General features: G+C 34.9%; 2 protein-coding genes and 1 pseudogene across 3 annotated transcripts; 1 reads left to right on the forward strand and 2 right to left on the reverse strand.

The window, feature by feature from the left end:
- The first annotated feature begins 1,137 nt into the window (after positions 1-1,137).
- LOC144567421 (GDSL esterase/lipase EXL3-like) lies at positions 1,138-3,778 on the forward strand. Its single transcript, XM_078317554.1, has 5 exons — positions 1,138-1,447; positions 1,541-1,671; positions 2,245-2,475; positions 2,720-2,975; positions 3,459-3,778. Exons 1-5 carry the CDS (start codon positions 1,177-1,179, stop codon positions 3,644-3,646), a joined length of 1,077 nt encoding a protein of 358 aa, XP_078173680.1. The 5' UTR covers positions 1,138-1,176; the 3' UTR covers positions 3,647-3,778.
- Positions 3,751-6,377, reverse strand: LOC144567420 (chloroplast protein FOR GROWTH AND FERTILITY 2-like). The gene is made up of 3 exons (XM_078317553.1): positions 6,037-6,377; positions 5,517-5,786; positions 3,751-4,826 (listed from the first exon to the last, which is right to left on the reverse strand). The coding sequence occupies exons 1-3, from the start codon at positions 6,331-6,333 to the stop codon at positions 4,305-4,307; spliced, it is 1,089 nt and encodes a 362-aa protein (XP_078173679.1). The 5' UTR covers positions 6,334-6,377; the 3' UTR covers positions 3,751-4,304.
- A 13,978-nt stretch (positions 6,378-20,355) lies between these two features.
- Positions 20,356-26,696, reverse strand: LOC144567610 (putative glutamine amidotransferase GAT1_2.1; annotated as a pseudogene). Its single transcript, XR_013515460.1, has 6 exons — positions 26,670-26,696; positions 22,955-23,021; positions 22,224-22,526; positions 21,296-21,720; positions 20,887-21,096; positions 20,356-20,769 (listed from the first exon to the last, which is right to left on the reverse strand). The product of XR_013515460.1 is annotated as a putative glutamine amidotransferase GAT1_2.1 (transcript).
- Positions 26,697-27,569: the final 873 nt, after the last annotated feature.

Here is a 27,569-nt window from a genome sequence, read left to right on the forward strand (position 1 = left end):
CAAGTGCGGAGCTGGAGGATTCAGGAGAGGTGGCGTCCGTACCGTCCACGTGGCATTTTTAATAATTAGGCAGATTTTGAAAACGTCGCTTGCTTTTGTCTGCAGTGCTTCTAGGAAATATGGGTTATATCAGGCCGAATTTTGTAATTCAATGGTCTCATTTTCACCACCGCAATTTAATTTGCCGGATATGTGTATTTGCGAATAAAAGAACTTTGAGGATCTCCAAGTAAAAATATAATGTATAATTTTGAATTGTGTTCAAATAGGCAGCTCAATTTGATGCTTGTACTAATCTACACACCTGAAGGTATAAATAACCACAACAAATGGAATTTTTGTTTATATGGATCTGTATAGAGTGAGAACCAATTTGTTATGTCAACATGTTGCAAAATTGTTATTCTGCAAAAGAAATAATCAAATGAAGGAAATTATATATGAACAACATGAAAATTGGCAGATATAAATTCTTACTTGAGAAAATTGTAATAAATACGAGAGGATTATATAATGCAGTATTTTGGAGGAATTAGTTAAACTAATGAGAAATTAGAAGCCACCAAAAAAACGCTTTATTAATATCCTTTTATTAAAGCAGGTTTTCAATTTTCTAAGTAATAAATCCAGTAATATCAATGCACCTGAATGTTCACAAAGATTAATTATCAGGGAAAACATAATAACCTAAAAAGTTTTGTTTAGGAGTTTAGCAACAAAGATGGTAAGGTTACTTGAAATGACCTACTGACCTACTGACCTACAAGCTTCTCAAAGAAGAATTAAAAAGTTGGTCGGTTTTTATAAAATAGCTCATTGTTGAGTTTGGTTTGAAATTTGCAGATTTCTTTTCTCACATGTTTGTATGGTACACTTTGAAAGCACAACAAGAAGCATTTTTTTAAACATCCAAATAATAAATACATCAGAATACCAATTCTCTCTAAAAAACTTACCAGCAAATATATTTTTGTGTTTCTCTAACTGAAGAACATGGAAGAACAAATGCTAAACCATCACAATATCACACACAAACACAATTCCAAATCAAAGATTAAAATATGCCACTTAGACCTTTAAAGAAAATAAAAGGAAGAACAAAGAAACACTTCAACCCCATGATAAAACCATGCGATAGCTGTGACCTTTTAATCATAACATTTTTCTTTTCTCAAAATGGTAAATAAGCAGTTGCTGAAAACCTCAACAATTGCTCTGTGCATCTTTCTAATTATCCAACAAGTTCAACAAATCGGTGCAACCGCAGCCAACACAACAAGAAAAGCACCCGCAATTTTAGTGTTTGGTGATTCGATAGTCGACCCTGGTAATAATAATGCGATCTTAACCACAATTAAGTGTAACTTTCCACCTTATGGTCAGAACTTTCCTCGCCATCTTGCAACGGGTCGGTTCAGTAATGGGCGAATCCCTAGTGACATACTAGGTAATATTTTTTCTTCTATGTATAAATATCTTAACTTTGAGAAAAATGGTGAGAACTAGTGCAACAATGACAGAGAGAATTTTATATTTGCAGCTTCTAAACTAGGGATAAAGGACTATGTACCGGCATACCTCGGTACCAACTTAACCGAATATGACCTTCTTACTGGTGTAAGTTTTGCCTCAGGAGCATGTGGCTATGATCCACTCACTGCTAAACTCATGGTACTTTACATAAGCTTTAATTTTTCAATATATTTTTCACGAAGAACTGCAGGCTTAGTGCAATGGCACGAACCTTCGTCTCTCCTCTCTACAGAGAGACGCAAAAGAACATCTAAAAAATGTTGGGGTTTACCAGGGCCCTTTAATAAGAAAAAAGATAAATTTAAAAGAGTGAAGCTATGGTACTTTGCAAACGCGGATCGGTCCGTGTTATGGTTCTATATCTCCGTTTTCAAAGTCCAAAGATCTCCATATTAAAAAGTACTCGGAGATCAAATTTTACATTTTCTAGAAAAAAATTACTATTTTTTTAAGTAGGTAGAAAATCTACTTTCGAATGGTTGAAAATTTTTAGATCATGTGATTTTCTATCTATCTAAAAAAATAGTAACAAAAATTATTAAAACTGTAAAATTTGGCATCCAAGTGCAATTTTATATGAAGATCGTGTGAACGGTTCAGATTGATTGTTTGAACTTTGTTCCACGCTTTGCAAAGTAGCATATCCTCTCTCAATATAAAACAGTACCAGTGCTTGTAAATATAGTCAAATCTTTTTCTTTCTATTTCTAGCAAGTTTTGACCATGGACGATCAGCTAAAGCTGTTCAAGGAATACAAACAAAAGATCAGGGCAATTGCCGGGGAGAAAATTGCAGAGGAAATTATATCTAAAAGTTATTATCTGATAATAACCGGTGCAGACGACTTGGCCAATACCTATTTCACAACACCATTTAGAAGTAACTATGATCTCTCTTCCTATATCCAACTTGTCGTCCGATTCGCTTCAAAATTTTACCAGGTAATTAAGCAACACAAGAATTTGGTATTATAGAATTTTGGTATTTTATGTGCTGAGGATCATAAGATGGCATGCCGTATTTAGCAAATATATGAAAGTATAATGTATATCCCTGTAAAATTGAAAGCAAGTGATTTCTTATTCTGCAGGGGTATATGTGGTACTTTTACATTTTGCTAGTGATTCACAATTGTAACCTCGACAAACATATATGACTGTTATATATTTATTACATACTTCTCAGGATTTATACAACCTAGGCGCTCGGAGAATAACTGTGACGAGCATTCCGCCTATAGGATCTATACCATCTCAGAGGACCCTTGCTGGAGGTATAGAGAGAAATACTGTGCCGCGTTATAATGAAGCTGCTACAATGTGCAATTCTGAGTTACTGAAAGAGATACAGCGGCTCAACCAAACACTGCCTGGTGCAAATATTGTCCTCCAGGACATGTACACGCCCCTGCTCGACATAATTCAACGCCCCTCTGCTTACGGTAAAGTGCTATTATTTATGGGTTAGGTGTTTGTGACTAAATATGTGTGTTCAGACATGGGATTGTGTTTATGCAATAATGCAAGAGCATGTTTGGTGTGATTTGGCGGTCTATGATTGGTTGCAGGTGCATCTGGTTAAGTACTCTGTACGACTGTATCCTTGCCCTTCTGAATCCGTATCGCGTGGGTATCTTGAAATAGACAGCTAAATGTCTGATTCCATGCCCACATATATTTTTCAAACTGGAAGCTTTGAGATATGTAAAAAAAGTTTCGGATGCTGCCTATTCCTGTGTGGTACCCGGTACACCCAGGGAATGCAAAGTTGTCCTTCAGCTACAATAGGGGTCAAATGGTACCGGTTACCCTTTATGTGAAATTTTTAGGTCAAATCATGCACCAGTAATAACCAGTACTCTTCTCTGTTTTAACTTTCTGATTAATTAAATTCTTAGCATTTCTAATTTTCATCCATAATATAGGATTTGAGGTGTCTAACAGAGGTTGCTGTGGTACCGGTATCTTTGAGGTGACACTGGCATGCAACAGCTATACTGCCGAGCCATGCAAGGACCCCTCAAAATTTGTATTCTGGGACACTTACCACCTCACTGAGAGAGCATATAATATTCTGATAGATAAACTCATAGCTAAATATGGCTTGAACTAGAGATGATCAATTTTTTCTATCAATTTTCTCCGCATAACTACAAGCATTTTTACAGCCTTTACTTAAAAATTGTAATGTAACTACAACTTGTAATGGAATATGCCTTTGCATTTTGTTGAATGAGAATAAAAAGATCAGGTTACTCAAATTTCATCAATCAAATCAATCTTGTGCAAATAAAATTCACAACATTACTGAAACTAACCACATTTAACCCCTTAAAAAGGGTTTTCAGCAAATCATACCTAACATTTTGATAACAGCCAGCATTTCTTGTGGATGCAGTTGAAACCAAACACTTGATGGTTTCTTCCAATTAACACCCAACTTTTAAGCTGCTCTCAATTCAAGCAAACAATGACCAAATTGCCCATACTCACTCACAAAGTGTAACTCAGTCAAATGTCTTGATAACTACATAGAAATTTCAAAACCCAAAATATAGATTTGCTAAATTAGTAAATTTGACCATGTAAGAATTGAAACTTAACAGGGGCAAATTTGTCAATGTTTGATTGAATATACCTTTTTCCCATCTGAGTGCTTATCAGTTGGAGTCTAGATTGCAAGTATCTTAGAAGAATTATAGCCGCAAGCGAGAATAAAGTTGGGTGCTATTCGCAGAAAAAGAAAACCAAAAAAAAAAAAATCTAAAATATCAAAACAAACTAAACCCAAAGAATTGACCAAGCACAATAGCCAACCCCATAAAAATGGCTAGAAGCGATGCAGCCCATGTCAGTTTCTCAGTCACTCTAGGCACTCTTTCCTTCAGCGCCTGGCTACAGGAGCATACAAACACGGTATAACCTGACATAGCAATCACTGTGCCAAATAAAAACATGAACAAGAACGAGGCGCCTGCTAATCGGGAAGGCAGTGCCAATGCAGGCAACACCATCATGAGCGCATCAGCTTGGAGCCCGTGCACTAGTCCGGTTGCGAAAGTTGCAAAACCAACCTTCTTTTTTTTGGTATTTACCAGTGGTGCTGCTGGAGTTGAGTTCTCTTGATTGTTAAATTCCATGCAAGGAGTAGCAGCAGCAGCCTCTGAAGCCTCTTTGATGCCTAAAGCCCCTATTGTGAGAAGTGTAAGGCCAACTATCACTGTGCCCCATGTGCCGATGACCTCAAGATGGAGCCGTTCTTTTAGTAAGAGAAATATTAGGCCGAATATCACCTGTGATTGTGGTAGTATAGTTTGGTGTCAAACTTGAGATGAATTGAATGTATTATCAATGCTAATGAGTTGAGTTTTGTAACACCTGTTACCCCTAACATGATATATTTGTTTAGTATCAATTACTTTTGGAAAGCTCGAAGAAAAAACTAGGAAAAAAGGAACATTCTATTAGTACTTCAAGAATTACCAAATTACCCTGCTAGCTAATGATGAGACAAACAACGATGAAGGTTTCATCTCCCTCTCCATCAAAATAATAAAACAAGAAGTGTAGAGGATGTCTTGGGTGCTTCTTTAGGCTATATGTATGATGTTTCTAAGTTTGTATCAATATGGACAGCATTTCAAACTTGCAGAGACTTTCAATTCTCATTATTGCTGGGCTATACAAGAATTTGTGAGTATTTTCTTTCCAATTACTTGCACTATTTTCTCTTTCGTTTCTTTTCTTATGGGGGAGGACTAAAATCATTGTGTAATTGGACTGTTGGTTTTTATATGCCGTTAAAACTGGCCAGGTCATTAGGTTACTCAACCAGATGCTGGCATCTAAAATAAGCTATTATTGGGTATTCAGGCTTTCTAAACTTTGCCATACACTCCAACAAGACGTTTTGTTTCATTTTTTTTTACAAGTCGTTGGACTGAATTTATTAGATCAATGTTCCACGATTGTCACTAAGTTACCTGGCCGGCATCATGACCAAATCCCCAAAGTGCCCCTACAAGAGCGCTCTCAGTCCGGGTCCGACCAATTGAGAGAGGCGCCAATGCAACAAGATGGTCAGGTCCAGAAAGAGTGTGTAAGCAACCGGCAAAAAAGCCTGCCCCAGCACTGCTAAGTATCTCCGATCCAAGTAGCCTCTTTCCACCATGGAGAGCTGTTGAAAAGGCCGAAGCATAGACCGGGTGCGCAATTAAGTTCAGGAGTGCAGATAGAGCTATAAATGAGGCTATCTGTAATTTAGAAATAAAAGTTGTACAAGTAATTACTCTAATTAGAAAGTTCCTTTTTTTCTCATTGGCTGAAGTAAATAAAAATGATTAGATAAGCATCTCCGAATGGCCAATTATGCACATTAATCCAACCAAATCGCATAAGACTTGTCCGATTTGTCCATGACAGGGAACACAATTTGGAATAATTACAGGGGCGTACTGAAATTTTAGAATAAAAGAATGTATACTAAAGGCAAAGAAGTCTGACCTTTAGAAAAGATTGGCTTCTTGATGCATCTTTACAGAACCCTAACTGGGAAGATCGGTGTCTCTTTTCTGATGTTACTTCATTAACTAGATCTGAGAAATCATGCGCACTACACCGAGACGCAGTAGGAAACAAAGAAGAAGAAGAAGAAGAAGAAGAAAGTAAGAGATTTGAACTTTCTTGTTTAGGAAAAAGAGAGCACCTCAAATGATTTATTCCTGTAAATCTCTGGCCATGGCGAGACGAGAGGAGAGAGAGCTTTGGGAGGTGGGTTTTTGAGAAAATAATCCTCTCCATTAGAGAGAGAGAGCTGAGTCAAGAAATGAATCGAGAAAAAACAGAAACGTGGACAGTCAATAGCAGAGAATAAAACCGAACGAAACGGGTGGTTGGAGTGAGAACTCTATGCAACTCATTTGGTGGATGAAGAAGTGTAGCAGGTCACTAATTTGGTATGTCGTGCTTTAATAGAGTAAATACATTTGTGGTTCCCACAAACTACATTTCTTATACAAACAAGCACTTTCTTCTTTGCATAGAGAATCTGACTAGATTGAACTCGGAGAAGTCGTTGAGCTTTGAGCGTTGGACTTTTGCTTGTTTAACCCCAAAAGTTTCCAACTGTAAGACTTTGCTCGTTCATCCTCAAAATATACATTGAAAGTTTTAAAATGCGGTGTGTGTAGCAAACTAGCAATGATGTTAAGGGTGTCAATGACACCCGTTTACCCTACTCGTATCGTATTTGATAAGACGGGTATGGATAAGATTTTTTTTTTGTTAACTTATTGAGTATAAGTATGGGTAAAGATTTTTTTTTTTTAAATAAACATGTATGGATACGAGTAAAGATTATTTCGTACCCGTTGGGTAACAGGTAATTATATAAAATAAATTAGATCATAAGAAGAATATTATGCTAAACATTTTACTTTTTTATTTGAATGTTTTATTATTTAGTTAAGGAATTGAATTTGTTAGTTTGTGATTTTGGTTTTTTTTTTCTTAATAAAAAACTATTACTTAGAATTAATTGCATACTTATATTTATATTTTATATTAGTAATTGTGATTGCATATGTATGACATGATAAATTTTGATGGTTTATTTGAAAAATTAATAATATTATTATATTTATATTATTCATTATTCGTCCACTACCATTTCGTTACCCGCTAATTTTAACGGATATGGATAGGGTAGGGTAAGAAAAATTCTTAACAGGTATGAGTAGGGTACGGATAAGATCAATTCTTAGTGGATATGTATGTAAAAATGATTCCACTCTACCCGTATCGTACCCATTGACACCCCTAAATGATGCTGATTTTGCACGATATTTTCTTTCAATACAGCAGCATAAAAATTACGATACATAAGTTGCCCTAGTTTAAAGGAAGTATTAGATAAAAGGGAGAATTTTTAGTGTGTCCATTTAACTTTCAAAATGGCCAAAAAAATTTTTTTTATGAAAATATCATAATATTCAATATTCCATCAAAACTTAATATTATTTTTTCTATCTCCTTTTAATTTATTTAATTATTTTAAAAATCAAATTAACAAGTTTACCATTTTAGTCTTCTTTTTTCTCTTTTTGCATCATATGAATATAATTTTAAAAATTACAAATAATCAAGACTTCGTTCAATTTTGGACAAACGCATCCAGCAAGCTTGAAGCTTTTTTTTTACTGATTTGGCTTAAACTTTAAAAATGAACTTCATGTGCAAAAAGAGAGGTTTACAAATTCATGGCCAAGTACTTATTACTTCTTGGATTATAATTGCAATCTTGTTAGTGTTAAGTCATCATAGTTGTTCGGAATCCACAAACCATTCTGACTGATGGTCAAAATTTCTTTGAATATATTTTTGAATTTATTCGGGACTTAAAGCAAAACATATAATAATTCTGCTCTTACAACCGGATTGAAACACTGCTTCTTTCGGTGCCTCGCCGGTCAGCACAAACAATCTGCCGCTATTGTCCTACCCAGCAGCCCGCGGAGGACCATGTGAACTACCCTTGCCATTCTAGCTTTACTTATTTTGAGTAAAAATTGGAGGCCAAGCTACTCAACTTTTTAATACCCTTGTTATTACAACAAATGATTTTTTCCATATGGATTTCGAACTCATGACCTTTTACATAGAGATCATGCGTCTTTGTCACTAGACCAAATGCTAGTTTTCATTCAGCTTTGCTTATTAACTTCATTTTTCTTTGCCATAACTTTATTTCCAATTTTTTTTTTCGTTGTCTTTATACGGCTTTTGCTCCAAAAGAAATTCATTTTCATTATTATGCATATGGATGCTACATATTTTACGCTCCATCATTCCTCGAGTGATATGATTTCTTTTGATGAGCAAAGTGGAGAACTGTAACAACTGTTAGAGTTATTGAGTGTGAGCAGAGGAGTGGAGAAGAGGATTCGTCCACTTTTTTAAAAATATATATTATATTAAAATATTGATTTTATTTAAAACAAATAAAAAATGATAATTTCGGAAAATAAATGATATGTAAGTATAAAATATAAAATTTCGTAAATTTTGTAAATTCTGAATGTAATGTGAGTATTACACTAAATTGTTAATGAATACCTGTTTAGTTAATCTATTCATGCGAAGAGTTGGTGAAAAAAAAAATCATATATGATAACATTTTTGGGGATAATTTTCTACAAATAATCTTAAATTCTATCTAATTTCAGAAATCCAAATCTCACAATATCTACATGTCCTTATAACACTTGCCACTTGCTAGCGGTACACGTGACGTGATTGGTCACTGCCTCACACATTCTGGCCATGTTCGGCGCGCCAATGAGAATGGATGTGGGCATAGAGAAAGTGAAAATTTGAACTGAATTTTTTTTTCTCACGGGAATAGTAATGCGGCCGAACAGGACCTCAGTGTGCATTATGATAGGATATAAAAATAGTATATGAGAATGTCTGTTTGGAAAAAAAATATTAAAAACCTGTGAAGTAAAGTAGAATCATGTAGATATAACTCCAAGTCAGAGATAAAAATGAAAATTAAGATAGTAGTATAATCTAGGTTCATTAAACGATAAAATTATATCTTAATTTTATATCTTAATTTTATATTTCTAATTAGACGAAAGTTTGAAAATTTAATTATAAAATTTACAGTCATTCTCTTTTATACCGTATTCTAAAGCATACGTGTCCCTAAATTCTAATTTGCTAAAAAAGGGGAAAAGAAAGATAAATGTACAACTTTTTTGAAAGAGAAAAAGGAAACTGGATGGGATTATTGGGAAAAATCTCGCTCTACCTTTTAAATATTTGTTTTCTGTATCTTTCCCATTTTCAAATAAAGTATAGAGATGAGGGAGAAAATCATTAATTAATTGCAGACTTGGAGTCGTCGGCTTGTAAATTCACCATCCATCAAATTAAGGAAAAAATAAATAAATGACTACAAATGGCACGACGTGTCCCCCATAATTATGTGAAGACTTTTATGTGTGTCCACACAAAATGATGGGCCCACTAAAGCACTTCCACACGTCCCTTTCTAACAAAGACTCGGATCCTATGTGGCGATACCAATTGTTAAATGAGTTGTACCTTGTAAGAGTAACAGTTGGCACATAACACCGAGGCACCGTATTTAATAAACCGATTTTTTTCATTTCTAGCATTTGAAAAGAAAGATAAATGTTCTGGTACCCCGAGCTAGTGTTTGGTAAATGCCCCCGGGGACCCAACCCGGACCGGTCCGCCCGTGCCCGTGCCCGGACCGGACCGTGCCCGTGCCACGGGTATGCACGGGTACACGGGCACACGGGCACGGGTATTAAACGGGCCGGACCCGGTTTTTTGGAAAAATGCCCGTGAGAACCCGGACCCCCGTACCCGTAACCCGTACCCGTGACGCCCGTGCCCGTGAGACCGTGCGCCCGTGCCCATGCCCGTGCCCGTGAGCCCGTGCCCATGCCCGTGCCCGTGAGCCCGTGGCAAAATTTTTTTTTTTTTTTTTTTTTTTTTTGGGTCTAAAATTCGAAATTTGAAATCAAATTCTCCCCCCCCATTCCCCCCATGCCCCACATCCCCACTTTCTACCCGGACCCCTACCCATTTTTTTTTTTCAGTTTTTTTTTTTTTTTTAATTCAAATTTTAATCCCTCCAAACAAAATTCTATAAATATACACCCATTCCTTACAAATTTTCACATCTCTCTCAATATTTTCATCTCTCATTCTCTCAATCTCAATATTTTTATTATTCTCCAATTTTAATTTTATTGTTAAAAAAAAATAGTTGTTAATTTAACAAATACGCAAACACAAACACGCAAACGGAAAGGGAATTACGAAGGTATTCTCGAAGATTTTCCCACGAAATTAAAAAGGCAACATTAATTTTTGTTAGATTACATTTTGTTAGATTAAATTTTGCTAGATTAAATTTTGTTAGATTGAAATATTGAATGTTAGATTTATTTTTGTAGAAAAAATTTAGAATTTAAATTGAATGTTTTTTTTTTGAAGGACAGCTCGAGACTGTCAATTCCTTGATAATAAAAAGAGTATTTACAAAGGAATTTAAATTGAATGTTAGATTTAGTTTATGTTAGATTTATTGAATGTTAAGTAATTAGATTTGTTATATTTATTGAATGTTAGATTTATTAAATTTGTTAAGTAATTAGATTTATAAGATTTATTTTATGTTAGATTTGTTAGATTTATTTAGTTTATATTAGATTTGTTAGATGTGTAGTAATTATATTTGTTTTGAATATGTGATGTTAGATTTTATTTTTGAAATTCGGATTTTTTTTTAATAGGTTAATAAAAGATGTTAGATTTATTTTGTTGAATATGTGAAGTAATTAGACTTGTTTTGAATAGGTTAGATTTTATTTTTGAAATTCGGATTTATTTTTAATAGGTTAATAAAAGATGTTAGATTTATTTTTTTGAATATGTGAAGTAATTTGATTTGTTTTGAATAGGTTAGATTTTATTTTTGAAATTCGGATTTATTTTTAATAGGTTAATAAAAGATGTTAGATTTTTTTTTTAATATATGAAGTAATTTGATTTGTTTTGAATAGGTTAGATTTTATTTTTGAAATTCGGATGTATTTTTAATAGGTTAATAAAAGATGTTAGATTTATTTTTTTGAATATGTGAAGTAATTTGATTTGTTTTAAATAGGTTAGATTTATTCTATTAAGAATGAGTGCCAACACAGCGGAATCTCATACGCGAGCTCTCAGCCCGATTGCAGAGCCCTCAGCGGAATCTCGTACACGAGCCCTCCCCTACTTCCGCTCAAGAGATCTCGAGGAACTTATGAAAGAAGAAAATCCCGAGAACCTTCATGAAAAGTCCCAACAACGTACAAACAAAGAACCGGTGGATTTTTGCAATCCCTGTCACCAATATGGGAAGAGGAGCGAGATGTTCTGTTGCGCGGAATATTTGCAAGGTTTCCACCCTTCCTGCATTAGCGCCTACCCGACACGCACAAGGGAGGATATAAGGTTCAAGCATTTTATATGCCCACCATGCGCCTTAGACAAGTCTAAGCGAAGCAGGCAAAAGAGAAAACGAAAGAAGCAGTGGAACTCTGATTCCGATTAGGATTATCTCAACGTTGTATTATTTTTATTTTCAAACGCGAGCTATCAGTTGCTAGTTGTAATTTCCTTTATTTCAATGTTATTTTTCCTTCATTTATCTCAATTAATTTTTTACTTTCAAAATTGAGTATTTATGACTTTAATTCACAACAAATGAAATTTTTATCTTTTGATTTTCTTATTTTGTCTTGTATATATGTATTATTTATTTTTATAGGAAAGATATAATTACATAAGCAATTAAAATGTGTTAATTATAACAAAAATTATTGAGTTCAAAAACAAATATAATTACTTATATTTCAAATGGAGAGTGAACAAATAAATTAGAATTTTTATAGGTTATAAAAATAGATTATAACCTATCTTTAACAAATATAATTACTATGTCAAATGAATTTTAATAGGTATGAATTTGGATTTATAATTGATTGATTTTCAAAGAAAAAAAAAAACAGAAAAAACAGAAAAAAAAAAACAAAACAAAAAACAAAAAAACTGAACAGAAACAGAAAAAAAAACAGAACAGAAAAAAACAGCGAAAAAAAACAGAAACAGAAAAAAAAAAAAAAAAAAAATGGTCCGGACCCGGACCGGACCGGACCGCCCGGCCCCCCGTACCCGGACCGTCCTGCCCCCGAACCCGTGACGGGCACGGGTATTAAACGGGCAGGGCAGGATTTTTGAAAAAAAAACCCGTGATGCCCGGCCCGTTGTGCCCGTGTGCCCGTGACGCCCGTGACCGTGGCTACCCGTGCCCGTGCCCGGGTTTTGCCCGGACCGCCCGGCCCGGCCCGTTTACCAAACACTACCCCGAGCTATTATATTCGAGCGTGTCTCTCAAGTAGTTTAACAAAAAAATCTTCTAATATTGTTTAACTTCTATTTTCAGCGCTAATATCAAAACATTTAAAACTATGTTTATAACATTTTATAATAATACTCAGTAAAACTTCTAATATTGTCTAATTTCCATTTTCTAGCATTTAAAAAGAAAATGTAACAGTAAAAAAGTCTCTGGAGAAGAAAAGTATTACTGAGGGTACTGATGCTGCTAAGCAGTGTTTTAAAATGCGGTTTTGTTCATGCATGCGGAAGACCACTGCATACCACATATGCGGTATGCAGACGCATATGCGGATTTTAAAATAAAAATTCACGTGTGTATATATATATATATATTCATATATTTGAATTTATTTTCACATAATGACATAACCAACAATAGTTTTTTTTTACTTTTTTCACATATATTTTTATTAAAATACAATCAAATTATCAAAACTGCATGGAAGGACTGCATTGCCACATATTTCAGTCCGCATGGCCGCATTTTTAATCCACATATGCGTTTTTTTATTCTGCATAACCGCATATGCGGCCGCATGGTCAAAACCGTATGGGCATTCTGAACATGGTTGCCGACCGCATACGCATATGCGGCCCATGCGGCCGCATTTTAAAACATTGCTGCTAAGTAATTTATCATCACCTTTAAAATATATTCCTGTAGAATTTTCAGGTGATGATTTAATGTATAACTTTTGAACAAACTAATAAGATGGAATATATAAAATTCTTGGTCTGAATTCTAGACTTGTAAATAATCCAATTTAAAGGTTTTAATTTAACGGCCAGATTCTGACTTCATCAACCATACACTGGACCACAGTCCAAGTAGATCAAATTCTAACTGTCAGATGTATTTTGACGTTGAGACTGACAACAAATGTCACGGTCAATGAAATTCTAACATTTTTCTTTTTAGTTATCCTTTATTTTCAAAAGAAATATAAGATATGCCTCTCTCAAAACAATTTTTTTTAAAATATACTGATATTTTTGGACCCATGTAGCTGGTGTGTACTATATAGATTTTGTAATTTGGAACTAGTAATCATGTCTGTGCACAGCAACGGGAGCAAATTATGTAGTAGAAATCATTAAGCTCCTTAATAAGGAGGAGAGATAATTTAAATCAAATTTTTAGAGAAAAATAGTTAAATATTATATTTATCTACAATATAACATATGTGAACTCTAGTGTAATGGTAAGAATTTTGGCACCAACAGAACCCAACTGGGTTTGAATCCTGCTTTCAGCAGAAAAAAAGAAAAAGGGTGGCGGTGCACAGGCTCAATCCGCAGGTGCCGTCCGTGGTTCAGAAGTGCGTTCTACGGATGCGGCGCGCGGTCTACGGGCACTGGGATCATATGCGGCGCGACCAGTGCATACTTAAGTGTTGAAGTTCATAATTTGGAAAATTCATCTATGTGCGATCTGAAAATTCGACGGCTGAGCATCATTCCGAAAAGAGAGCAGTAAATCAGGACCCTTGCAGGATCTAGACATTAAACTCCTTAATAAGGATAATAAGGAGGAGAGATATAACTCTATATTAATTGTTAGATAATAATAAGCACTTGAAAAAAAAAATTAGACAATTGAAAACAATTAGGACCTGTTCGGATGCTCGAGTTTAAAACGGGAATTGATGGGTTCCACTGTAATTTCCTTTCTAAATCCTAGACCTGTTCTGATACTTGGTTTCTTTCCAAAACGTTCCTTCTCTTCTTCCCATAATTTTCCCCAAGCAATGTAAATTGGTGGGAAAACAAAAATTGAGTCTGACCAAATTTTCATTTTCCCAAATCGCGCGCTGCCTGTGACTATTTCTCTTTACTGGACCGCTTTTTCTCAATCTCAGTTTCGCGGGAAAACAAATTGTGCGCGGGAAAGTCGAGCGAGAGCGGGAGCGGAGCATAAAGAAGCGGATGTGCAAGAAACTCAATAGGGAGAGTTGCTAGCATTGATTTTTCTTCGATCATGACTGGAGAAGGTAGAAATATTCATTTATTTCATCTATCATTAACCCTACTGCTTGAGACCTAACAAACGGAAATGCCGACTTCGTCTATTACCAGTCCACCCTTCCACCTTCCGCTCCAGACCTCATAAAGTCCAAATTTTAGTTCCTCATCCCCATTTTTGAACTTGAATTTCAAGGCATTTTGATCATTCGGTGCCAAGAAAGTTACTCTGTAACTATTCTGGCTGAGATTTACACTCGTCCAATTTGACTTCCCATTTTTACCAATCTTCGTCATGATGTAAATTGGGTTCTCATTCCACCGTAATGCATTTGGATTCAGTTTCAGTATAAACTGTAATGCGTGGTCAGTGTTTTGATTCAATGATTTCAGACTGTACGATCCATTAACCTCTAGCCAACACACCTGTACCAGCTCAGTTGTGCCTCTGTAATTAAATTAATTTCAGATATCTTTATTATTAATCTCAATACCTGAACAGCGTATTGGTTTAAATATAACTTCAGAAATAAAATGACATTGGGTAAAGGGACTGATTTTGTTCTTAGTTTTGTTTTAAAATAGAAATGAAGTAGAAATGTCCAATTAGTAAGGTTAGTTATGTGTTATTTTGGAAATATTGGTATTTATTTAGGATGGATGTCATATTTTGGAAATAGTAGTGGTAAAGAATGGATGTTATATTTTGGGAACAGAATTGTTCATTTTGGAAATAGATGTATGTGGTAAAGAAAGGATGTAGGTTGATAGTGCTATGTGTTTACCAGTTGAACTTGAATTTGAATGTAAAAGGGATGATCTATATTTTGATTTGTTTGTGTGGATCAAAGGGGTTCTATCACTGATCTTAAGTACTTGAAATCAAGTCAGTAGAAGCTACTTCTTCAGTTAATATGCAAAAATGAAAACAAGTCATTGAACTTTAAGCATTCTATGATTTTTAGAAAGATAGGGTACCAATATGTAATTTTGCAGATTTTTCTTGTCATAAATTCGTTATTCAAATAAAAATGCAATTTTACATGTGCTAAGAGCAATAGTCCCAAAGATTGTTGCATCCAGATGCATAATGGAGATGAATTTATGATATAAACATTGCTGATGTCTTCAATTGCACTAGCAGAAGCTAAAGCTGATGTCTTTAATATATTTATTAAATTACATTATTGATAATCTATTAATAAAGAAAATTATATAATATCAAATATTTTAGAAAGAAAAATAGAATTTCCCATAACTAATCCCACGGTACAACCGAACACTCAATTTAATACATTCTCATAATTAATCCTATGCATACTCATACCCGTGGGTTTCCACCTTTTTAAAAGTGAGTTCACATCCCCATCAAATCCCATCCCGTTTTAAACCCAAGCATCCGAACAGGCCCTTAGAGTCTAAAAATCGTTTCATAAACGTATTTTTTTAATTAGATACATATTGTCTTTAATTTCAAATTTTTATAAAGCATGGAAATGATATTTTTGTAAGAAAAGCTGGCGTACCAGTAGAATCTTTTTTTTTTGGGATCGACTAACTATTCCCCAGTCAATTTCCTCCATTCATCTCCCAGTCAATAACTACTTGTGGGGACCGTTAACTAACTGAACTTCATTAATTACTTGGGGGGCCACCTAATATTTGATAGATTTTATAACTGACGCGTGCAAATATGGATACCTATGTGCGCAAGTGTTAATATATAATATATCAAGTATTCATACCTAAGATACCAAGTATTTTGAAAAAAAAAATTGAACATATCACACACACATCTTTTACACGTTTTTAGAGTTGGTTTTTTTTCTCCGTTCAATCTCGTCAATATTTCTGACGATCTGTGAGGAAAATTTGCAAATATAAAACCATGGAAGTCTTTTACGTAATTTTATCTTTCAAATGAGATCCATGATGACGTACTTTCGGGTTGTCCGTCGTGCAAATATTCATACCTCGTCATGCAAGTATTCATACATCATCGTGAATACCTTGTCGTGTAAGTATTCATATCTTATCGAGCAAGTTTTCATACCTCGTCGTTCAAGTATTCATATCTCGTAATGCATGTATATATTATTCATGTCTGAAATGTTTGTATCTAACATATTTTATCAAAAAAAATTCATATGACACAGGATGACATTTGAAAATATTAATATTAAGTAGTGCAAGTATTTATACATCGTCATGCAAGTGTAAATAGTTCATATATCAAGTGTTAGTAACTAATAGAATCTATGAAATTTTTATTTTTATTTTCATATGACATGTGATGATATATGAAAGTATTAATTTCAAATATTACAAGTATTCATACCTTGTTATGCAAATGTTAATAGTTTATGTATTAAGCGTTTTATCTAAAATATTTTATCAATGGTTTTTTTTTTTCTTCTTTTGGCATTAGATGACGTTTCAAAGTAATAATATAAAGTATGCAAGTATTCATACATCCTCATGTAAGTGTAAATAGTTCATGTATCAAGTATATGTATCTAACAAATTCTATTTTGTTTTTTTCATATGTCATTGGATGGTATATGAAAGTATTAACATAAAGTATTGCAAGTATTTATACATCATCATACAAGTGTGAATAGTTCATGTATCAAGTGTTTGTATCTAACAAATTATATCAAAAAAATTCACATGACACTGGATGATGTCTGAAAGTATTAATATCAAGTATTGCAAGTATTCATACATTGTCATGCAAGTGTGAATAGTTCATGTATCAAGTGTTTGTATCTAACATATTCTCTATTTTTTTGCTTCTGGCACTAGATGACGTTTGAAAGTATTAATATCAAGTATTGTAAGTATTCATATCTCGTAATGTAAGTATTTATACTTATAACTGAATCAAACCTGAATAATTCACGAATTTTACAAAAAAATTTCGAATTTTACGAAATTTTCCCGAATTTTTCCGAGGACATTTTTTTTTTTTTCTTCTCCCTTACGCGACTAATATCTCTAGTCCGAATAATTTCGATTCATTCTCGAATTATACCCGAATTATTCCCAAATCACGATTTTTGACCTCACCTCACCGAACCCGAATAATTCATTTGTCACTATGATCAGAATAACAGATTCAATAACAACAGATTTATTTCTAAAGAATTTAGGCTTTCTTTAATTTAATAGACCTCTAAAATATTTTGAGGTTTTACGAGGACAATACTAAAATTCTTCTAGTATCCTACAATATTTTATCTCACACTGAAACATTTCAAATACACCACCTGCTTCATCTTATCTCACTCGCCTTCTTATCTAGCCATGGCGAACGAACTTATTTCGTTGTCGATTCGAAGGTTGATAAAGCTAAACCTTTAAAATATTTATATCGCTTGATCGATGAGCGATCGATATGAAAATAACACCAATTTGGTTTGGTCTCTAATCGAGAAACCAACAAATTGAGCCTTTAATTTCAATATTTAAATAACTCAATGAATGGCCAATTGGTCTTCAAAACGCTGTAAGCTTCACCTCCATTTCTCAAAAAAAAAAATGTTTCACTCCACGTGTCCCATCCCCAAGCAAGCAGCTGCTTCATCTCTTCTCACTTCCCGATGCCATAGTCTCTCTTCCCACGCATCAAGACTCTTTTCACTTTCCAGTCGGAATCTCAGTTCCAAGTCCCTCAAGGTCAACAGAGAGAAAAAGGAGAAGGCATAAAAAATGGAGAGGAAGGAGAGAGATGACAAATGGAGAAAGTTAGATCATTTAACTACAATTTAAGTCTGACAGTTATTGAGGGACCACGGGGGATGAATGGGGGATAACGACCGGGGGAAATAAATCTTTTCCCTTTTTTTTTATAGGAAGAGGACACTAAGCATTGCATATTGATCGAGAAAATGTCAGTTACATCAATATTAAAAACCATCTGAAATTAATCCAAATGAAAATAAAATGTCGTGTAACACCCTTTTTTGCTATTTACCCAAATCAATCTGTCTTGGATCAAGGGCTGCTTTGTTTTTATTTCTGTTACAGCGTTCCCTCCACAGCAAGAACATTGCTATTAGCAGTGTTGCCCTTTGCTTCTCTGTAAGCTGTCGCCCTGTTATTGCAGTGATTGGTACCGTATCGTGCCTCTGTGGCAGTTCTTCGATTAATTGTCCGATAGAAGGCCTTTGAGTAGTGGCATTCATTGAACATGTGAGTAACAGTTTCCTGATGATTTCTGCACAGAACACAAATACTGACCATGCTCCATGAAATTGCTTGTGGGATGGTCCTTACATTATTTTTTCAGGATACATTATTCTTTACAATTAGAAATAAACTGCATGTAAATACATTATCCATTTTTTGATAATTATATTTTTGCAGACTATTGGATTGCTCTGGGTATTAGCTAGTAGTCCTAGGCAGCAGCATTCTTACTCTAATTAATTTTGGTAATCTAATAATTAGGGCTATAAAACTTAAACACACTGGTAGATGAAGGACCTGAAACGGTACCTATAAAACTTAAACACACTGGTAATCCTTCATTCTTACTCTAATTTAAGTAATCTCACCCCGTGAAGTACCTGAAACGGTATCTACTCATGCGATAAGTAGAAAATCACTTGATCTAAAGATTTTAAACCATTTACAAGTAGTGATTTTCTATCTATTTAAAAAATAGTGAAGATTTTGAAACAAATGTAAAATTTATTCAGCTAGTACATTTTCATATTGAGATCAAATTAAGGTTCAGATTGATGTTTTGAACTTCAGAAATAAATATATTAATTCATACGACCAATCAATATATGCATAGTAGGCTCACTCATCCGAAAAATAAAGACCAATAACTGGTTCTCTATCCATCCGTTTGGTGTATAACATAGAAGGGACTAAATAAAAAAGAGTAAATTAGTTCTTAACGTATCACTATTTTTTTTCTTAATTATTTTCTTATTTAATTTTAAAAGTATTGTTCTATCTTAAAAAAATGTACTTATAGAAAATCCATCATGCCTTTTAAGTATTTGATATATTCTTGAAAAAAGTTGTTTCCATCAATTATTGTGTCACTTGATGTTTTTTGAGTAAAGGTTGGAGGTCAAATCATCCAACTATTTAATATCTACAATGAATTCTTCTATCTGTGTTTCGAACTTGCGGCCTCCCACACGGAGGGCATTAATGCATTTGCCACTAGATCAAAGATTGATTCTCAGTGTCACTCGATGTTGTGAGGGAATAATAGTAAATATGAAACTGGATATTTTTAGATGTCAGTTTATGAATATTGAGGAGCAGGTGTTTGGTTTATCTATTTTTCTTTGTTTTATTTCTTAGGAGTACGGCGCGTTTTGTAATGTCCTCCTAAAAACTGATAATTATGTCATGTCCTGTGCAGTATCGGACATGTATGTATGCATCGAGCATGATAACAATATTTTGCATTATGTAATGCTTGATAACCTGTAATAATATCAGCTCTGAATTAACTCTGTTGTACCCTTTGTACTCTGCATCTTCACTGAGTTTTCTTGTATTGTGGATTTTGTGTATCAAGCCAAAAGAAGCGAAAATACATGAATACAGTGCAAAATATTGTATAATTTAAAAATACATGATAACAGTGCCCCTGTTATCCATCACTTTTTTTAACATCACTTCCTGTGGCTAAGTTTAGAAGAGGCATTTACCAGAAAAATAAGATATTCTACAAAGATTCCAAATGCTTTAAGAGTAAAAGCAGAAGGAAAATGGAGACGCTATCTAGAGAGCATCTACGAACTGACAATAGGTTAACATGAACTAATTGTAATAAAGTCTCTTGTTAACCTCGTGTGATTTCTTTTCTGAAGAAATGACTTGAGAATATCATACTCTGATACAAAAAGAAAAATTAAAGAAAACATACTAATTTGATTACTGGAGACTAACACAACCACACAAAAACAGTAAATAGCAAAATAACAAAAGAGAAAAAAAAAAAAAAAAAAAAGGCTTCTCATGATCTCATCTATACAAGAGATTAAAGAGAAGACGATATCTCCATCCCAACCTTAAATGATAGTTTCAGAAAGAACTGAGCTTCTTGTCTAAAACTTCAGAGCATATCTTTCCCATAATATGGTAGAACGAAAGCAGCTCAGACAACTGCTCAGGCCACATCTTTCCCATAATACCCCTAGCTACCATTTCCCTTTCCTCGTTCATCTTCAACCTCTGAAGGTACGATGATGCGTTCCTCTCAGTAGCACCCATCTGCTTCAGCCTCTTCTCCTGTTGCAAGTTCATTGCAGTGTTTGACTGAAATAAAAATAAAATAATCAGAAGGAAAAAACAACAATTAAATTCACTTACACTATTATTTGCTATTCTATTTCTTATACTGACTTTAGAGGCACTAATTAATTAACTGCTGACCTCGAGAAACTCAGCCCCTGCATCAAGATCTTCCTCTTTAAGCAAAGGGCTAGTGGTTCGGGAATTATACATAATCTTTGCAATGGAAAAGCTTCGAACGATTAACCTCCTTTTCTTCTCCATCTCTTGGTTCAGCTTTGGTGCGCCGTGTGGATTTCCCATGATATTGTTAATTTTATTTTCGTACGCAATTACCGCCTTCACAAACTCCTATAATAAACATTTCAAATTTAAATATCAATTATTACCGGAATTATATTATATGATTGTCTCATTCAATCAAAAAAGATTCATCCGAGTCATGATCATTTATAAAAAATAAATTTAGACAATCTTTTTTCAAAAGTTAATATTTCATATTTGAAGATGCAATTTAAGATTTTAAATGGACGTACAATATCATGTAAACCTGATAAGCCGATGGGCATCCAGGATAATCAAACTCCTCAGAGCCGTTCTTCCTCATCAGCTCGGGGTGGAACTGCAACCCCATGATAAACTTCCCCTCATCAGGATTATATGCGTCGGGATAGTAAAATCCCTCGATCAAACCATCCGGAGCAAATGCCATCGGCACAAACCTTTCAGCCAATTGCTTCACTCCCTGGTGATGGTAACTGTTCACCATCAGTTCCATGTTTTCTTGCTCATCAAGTGAGTCCTTGAACCATGCATGAAGAGGTGTGTCCCTGAGCACAGTCACTGGATGCCTGTGTCTGTCATTGTTGTCGTAGTCCATGTGCTTTAAGGGACTATTGCCGGTCCCCCTCTCTATCTCTTGGTACAGAGTGCCTCCACATGCGACATTTAGAACTTGTGATCCACGACATATACCTGTACGGGAGATCAAATTAGATTTTTAGAACAAGTAAACAACATTTGCTGAAGTTAGGCATTCCACCTGAATTGTTTGTATTAATATTTAATAATTTAATAACCTTTTGTCACCGGAACATTCTTTCTAGCTATAATTGATATACTTTGTTTAATATGCAGCTATATATGTGAGGCACGTTCAATGGGCATCCGACCCAAATCGTCCAATGTCTGTTTGGAACCGTTTGATTCGCTTCATGATTTGTGCATGACACTTGAATATTTGTGTGGATTAAACGAGCACAAATCATGAAGTGAATCAGACATTTCAGAGCAGGTCCGATGGTTATCGGACACGACCCACTAGTTCCATATGTAATACCATAATATATTTTTTTTATATAAAAAATTTAAGTACATTGTTAATGCAAACTAGATAGTATCTTCCAAGTATGGAGATTTTGATGAAATGGGCCCGAAAAAAAAAGTGCAAAACAAAACAGTGAAAAAGAAAACAATACCAAGGTAAGGAATGTTGCGCTGAAGGCAACAACAAGCGAGACGGAGTTCAATGGAATCTTTCTCTCAGTCAATTGCAGTGTCGCTTGTGTGCATTTTGCGGATCTCATTCAACTCCTCCTGATCAGAGAGGCTCGAGAACTCAGGATTGAGGGAGTAATGGGAGGGATCGATATCCTCTCCTTCGCATAATAGTACGCCATGGATCGGCTCAAAGGAGTCGAGGAGGGTATGAATACCAGCTATTCTAGGTACGATCACTGGTACAGCACCATAACCAACTATCAGATCCAGATGGTATTCCCCTGCAAATAAGAAACCATTTTCTTACTATGATGCTGAAACAATAAGAAAAAAACAAAATATCAAGGAACATAAACTTGTACTTGTTCTTGAGGGAAGTACACTTAAATAAATGCATAGAAAGACAACAAAATGACAAACAAGAAAATTCCCTTTTAGGATAGTAGGTCAATAACAAGACAAGAAATTACCAGCTCAAATCACTCTAAAACCCTCAATCTTTGATTTGAAATAAATCTGTTTTTAAACACATGCATTTAGAGATCCAACAAAAGGAGCCAAGGAAGAAGTTTGTGTCTTAGACTCTTTAATTATATATTTAATTATTTTGCATGAGCTAAAATTTTGCTTGTCATGTAACGCCTTAAAACCTTTTTCCCCTTTATTGATTTCATGGGCAGCCATGCATGAGTAGGTTTCTAAAACTCACCAACGAAATCTACATATTTATTCTTACGAACAGTGCGGCGAGAAACAATGAGAACTCGCAGGAGAATCTGTGACGGTTTTGTCATGAAAATCTGTGACGGTTTTGTCACCGCCAACGATAAATCGGTTTAAACAAACGTTTTTTACAACACTAATTAAAATCATATCTATATCTGTATCTGTATTCACACTAATATAGTAATATTCGAATATCATATATCCGTATCTACATATGTAATTTCCATATATAGATTTAGATACGGACGAATAATATCCGACCCGTTTGCACCCCTATCGGCATGCATGTCACCATCTATCTATATTGGTTGATAAAATTTTAATGTGCTCACACAAATTTCGCGCTTAATTTTTATGGATGCAAATTGAGACAGGTTACTATCAACTTTCATATAATTTAAGTATTACTTGATGATGAAAAATTAAACAGTACAAAAATTCAAACTACAACACGAAGTGTGGGGATTTAAATTATGTCACCGATAAATTTTTGAATTAATTCTAAAAATAATGGCTCTAAACTTACACTTTCTTTAATATTATATAGTGATGTTTCAACTCTTCCTGTTAACTTTGATATAACTACAACAAAGTAGACACTTTTTGCGAGAGAAAAAATACATTTACGACGGTCGTCCGTCGCAAAAAGAAAAAGCTGAACAATGAGAGTAGTCCGTCGCAAAAAGTCACTTTTTTATTCTTGCGAAAAGTGTCTCATTCTTGTAGTATATAATGATACAGAAGGGTTTAGAAGTGGTTATTCAAAAGGAAGAGGTTCTGCCTCTTTTAGATGGAAGAGGCCAAAATGAGCTATAGATCAAGATTGACAAATATCTTAGAAGATGAAAGACTTTTATGTTTTTTTTTTAATTTCTCATCTTGTCAGTAGTTGATTTATACTTTGTTAGTTGTATTCTGTTGAGTTCTTTCTTATGTGTGTTTGTTAAGTAATTGGCAAAGCTTTAGGAAACTGTTTATATGACCTAATAGCTTAGATCGATTTTTTTAAGAAAAGTGGTACTAGTGGTTTGGTGAGTCCGTATCCTCTCAGGTATTGCAGAGAATTACCCTCACTTTACGGTTTGAGATTAAATCTCAACTGGTTTGGGATTCGGGTCACCATAGGGGGCAGTATTATTGGGCTTTGAGATTAGTGCCAATTTAAAAAAAAAAAAAAAGTTCCAAATCTAGTAATTGTAAAAGATCCTTTATCAGGTATTGGAGAGGATGTGAATTCGTGGTTTGGTACCAGTCCCCAAACACTAATGATTTTCAATTAAAAAAAACAGTGAGAATTGCCCACTCTTATATAAAAAAGAAAAAGAAAAGTATAACATGTTAAACCTCCTTAATTCCGATCGCTGATCGCATAAATCATTCATGACAAAAATTACTAAATTATTTATTGTTCCTTGATCCCAGTCCTTTGCTTATTAAATTAACCTTAAGTTGATTGTATATATATAATTATGTTGTGACATGTTATAGTTCGATGAGAAAAAAGATGGGTTAATCAACATTCACGTAAAGATCAACGGAATAAAAATATAGGTCATGATATAAGTAACAGTTTTGACAACGTAATTATTCAAATTAATAAAATTAAAAGAATTTTAAAAATAATAAAAAATTAGGATCATTTTTTGTAATCTGGTATGTTGGTCTTGTTCTATCAAATTTCATCATATGCGTAAATTATACATCATATTCCACGAGTTGGATCAAAATTATAAATTATTATTTACGGTTGCCAATATTGACAATCCAATCCATACTTTCGTTTTCATCAGATATCAATAAGATGATTCAATAGGAAATAAGGCGATTCTTTTGGCGAAATAAGGGGATGTAGGGTTTGACCATAGTGACAAGGGACCGAATTATATCCGAATTATACCCGTTTAATTCTTTTTTGGGGTGATGCCGAACCGAACACCGAATTATTCGGTTGACCGAACTTTGACCGAATTAAACCCGAATAATTCCCGAATTTTACGAACTTTTCCTGAATTTTACGAATTATTCACGAATTTTTCCTGAATTTTTCCAAGAACAATTATTTTTTTGGTTTTTTATTTTTTTTGCTCCCTTGCAAGACTGAGATTTCTGGTCCGGATAATTCCGAATCATTCCCGAATTATACCCGAATTATACCCGAATCACGAATTTTTAATCTCGCCGAACCGAACCCGAATAATTCATTTGTCACTATGGGTTTGACAACCGCCTCACCTTAATCTTGCTCTCTCTTCATTCAACTCCACTACTTCTTGTAGTCTTCTTTCTTGATACAACATCTCTTTTATCTTCCAGTTCTACCTTCTTGAGTGGAGAGGAACTGGAGCCGAGTGGAGTCGGAGGTGCAGTATCGTCAGAGCTCAAAGTGTAGAGTTCATATCTCCATAGGAACGCAACGGTGAGTAGATTTGGTTGTCGTCGGAGCGCGACGGTGGTCGAAGAAGCGGATCCAGTTGTAGAGCGTGATAGCGTTAGGGTGATTAACATCTCGATTGAAGCGCGACGGTGAGTAGATCCGGTCGTTGACGGAGTGCGGTGGCGGTCGAAAAAGCGGATCCGGTCGTGGAGCAAGATGACGATTAAAATATTACGGTGATCAACATCTGATTGGAGCATGACGGTAAGTAGATTCGGTTAACATCAAATAATTAAAAAGAAAATTTAAAAAAATACAATAAGCTGGGTAGTGGGCCGCCCGTCCCTGGGGCACTCCACTGGATTTTTTGGGCCGCCCGAAGCCCAGGCAGTCGGGACAAAAATAAAAAAAAAATGGCACACAAGGGCATTTTTAAAAATTTTCTTTTTTTTAGGATATTAATAAAATTGGCCGATCAAGTTTTAAGTATAGAGGTGCGATTTCCTCAAAACAAAAAAAATATATATACAGAGGTGATAGAGAAAAACACTAATTGCATGCTTGGAATCGTTGGCTCGTAAATTCACCCGATTTGTTTTTAATATCCATAAAAAAAATTAAAATTTACACAAATAGCCAGGTTTTTTTGTTATTTTTAAAACTATCCAAACCTGGATATTTGTGTATTTTTTTATTTTTTGATGGATATTAAAAAAAATCGGTAAATTCACCATCCATCGGATTAAGAAAAAAAAATTGATGAAAAGCCCATGGGCATAAAAAAAAATTTTAAAAATGACTACAAATGGTACGACGTGTTCCCTACAAGGCTATAACTATTTTGTGATAAAACCCGCCCAGTCCAGGACCGAACCGGTCAACCCGTGAATCGGATCCGTACCGAATCGGACCGTCCCTTTGCTAGGCACGGATCTTGTTCGCTTACAAAAGTATGCTACAAAGTTTCAGGTACAGCTAGTTGTACCAGTTTAAACCTTGAATCTACTCTCGTCTAAGATTGCAAGTGCACAATCCTATCCGTATAGCATAATAAGGTATCGATCCTCATGGACGGTATAATTCGACTCTAAATTCTAGCTAGTCTGAGTTAGGTACTAGAAGTGTGAAAAGTTGGGTTTGGTTTGTTTATATTTCCTAATTTCAAGTGACAATTCAATTAACAGTAAATGAAAGCAATTAAAGGTTTTGGTTTTGAACAAGGATAAAAGGCGCTCCCAGGGTTTCAGGTTTAATCCCAAACTTTGCCCTCTCTGGACCTATCATCCGACTCGCATCATTTCTGATGCGACCCGTTTGATGCGACTCGCATAATTTCTGATGAGGGTCGCATGGTCCTCGAGCAGAGCTGACATGTGTTCGTATCTAAGTTGATTTCTTGTGCGAGGCTTCAACCTATAACTCTCACCTACGGGTATCTGACCTAAATTGATTGTCTGGTTTGCTAGAAGCATCCACAACCTTTCGATAATGGAAAGTTCACCTCTCGGCTACTATTGATCTTAGATCTACTTCAAATACTCAATCACATTTGCAAGAAACATCAAGGTCAAATTACTAGAAGAGATGCTATAGACATCTAACAGTAGACAATCAAGAATCAATCAAGCATTCAAAATCAAGCAATCAAATGAATACTCAAACAAAGAATCACACAAGTTCAAACTTAGATCAAAACAACATGCAACTCAAAAACAAAGTTTAGAGACTACATCCTAACCCTAGGAACTAAAGATCTACTCAAGCATGGTAAAAGAAAGCATAAAAGAGAGGGAGAATAGGCAGATCATGATGAAGCTCGAAGATCCAAGGTGGATTGGAGAGAATCTTGCAATCTTCTCTTCTCTTCTTCTTCAAGCAAGCTCAAATCTCTTTCTTCTCTCTTGATCTCTGCTCTCTAAGTGATCTGGAATGTAAAGGGGGAAAAAGCTCCCAAATTCTGGCATAGAACCGGCTTATATATGCAACGGATCTGACTTGGGGCTTATCGGGTTGAATTTGAATTGGGCGGCAACACGTGATGCAACTCGCCTCAAGGAGGATGCGACTCACATCAACTGGTCTTCAAGACTGGAATGAGGGTCGCATCATCTAGGTCGCAGGCATGAGTGAGGGTCGCATCATCTGGGTCGCAAGGCATGAGTGAGGGTCGCATCATATCTTCCTGGAGTCTGCCATTTGCCTGATTTTGTCCGATTTCGCCTGA

Source organism: Carex rostrata, chromosome 16 (genome assembly GCF_964058835.1).
Source record: "Carex rostrata chromosome 16, lpCarRost1.2, whole genome shotgun sequence".
In the NCBI taxonomy this organism is placed as follows: Eukaryota; Viridiplantae; Streptophyta; class Magnoliopsida; order Poales; family Cyperaceae; genus Carex; species Carex rostrata.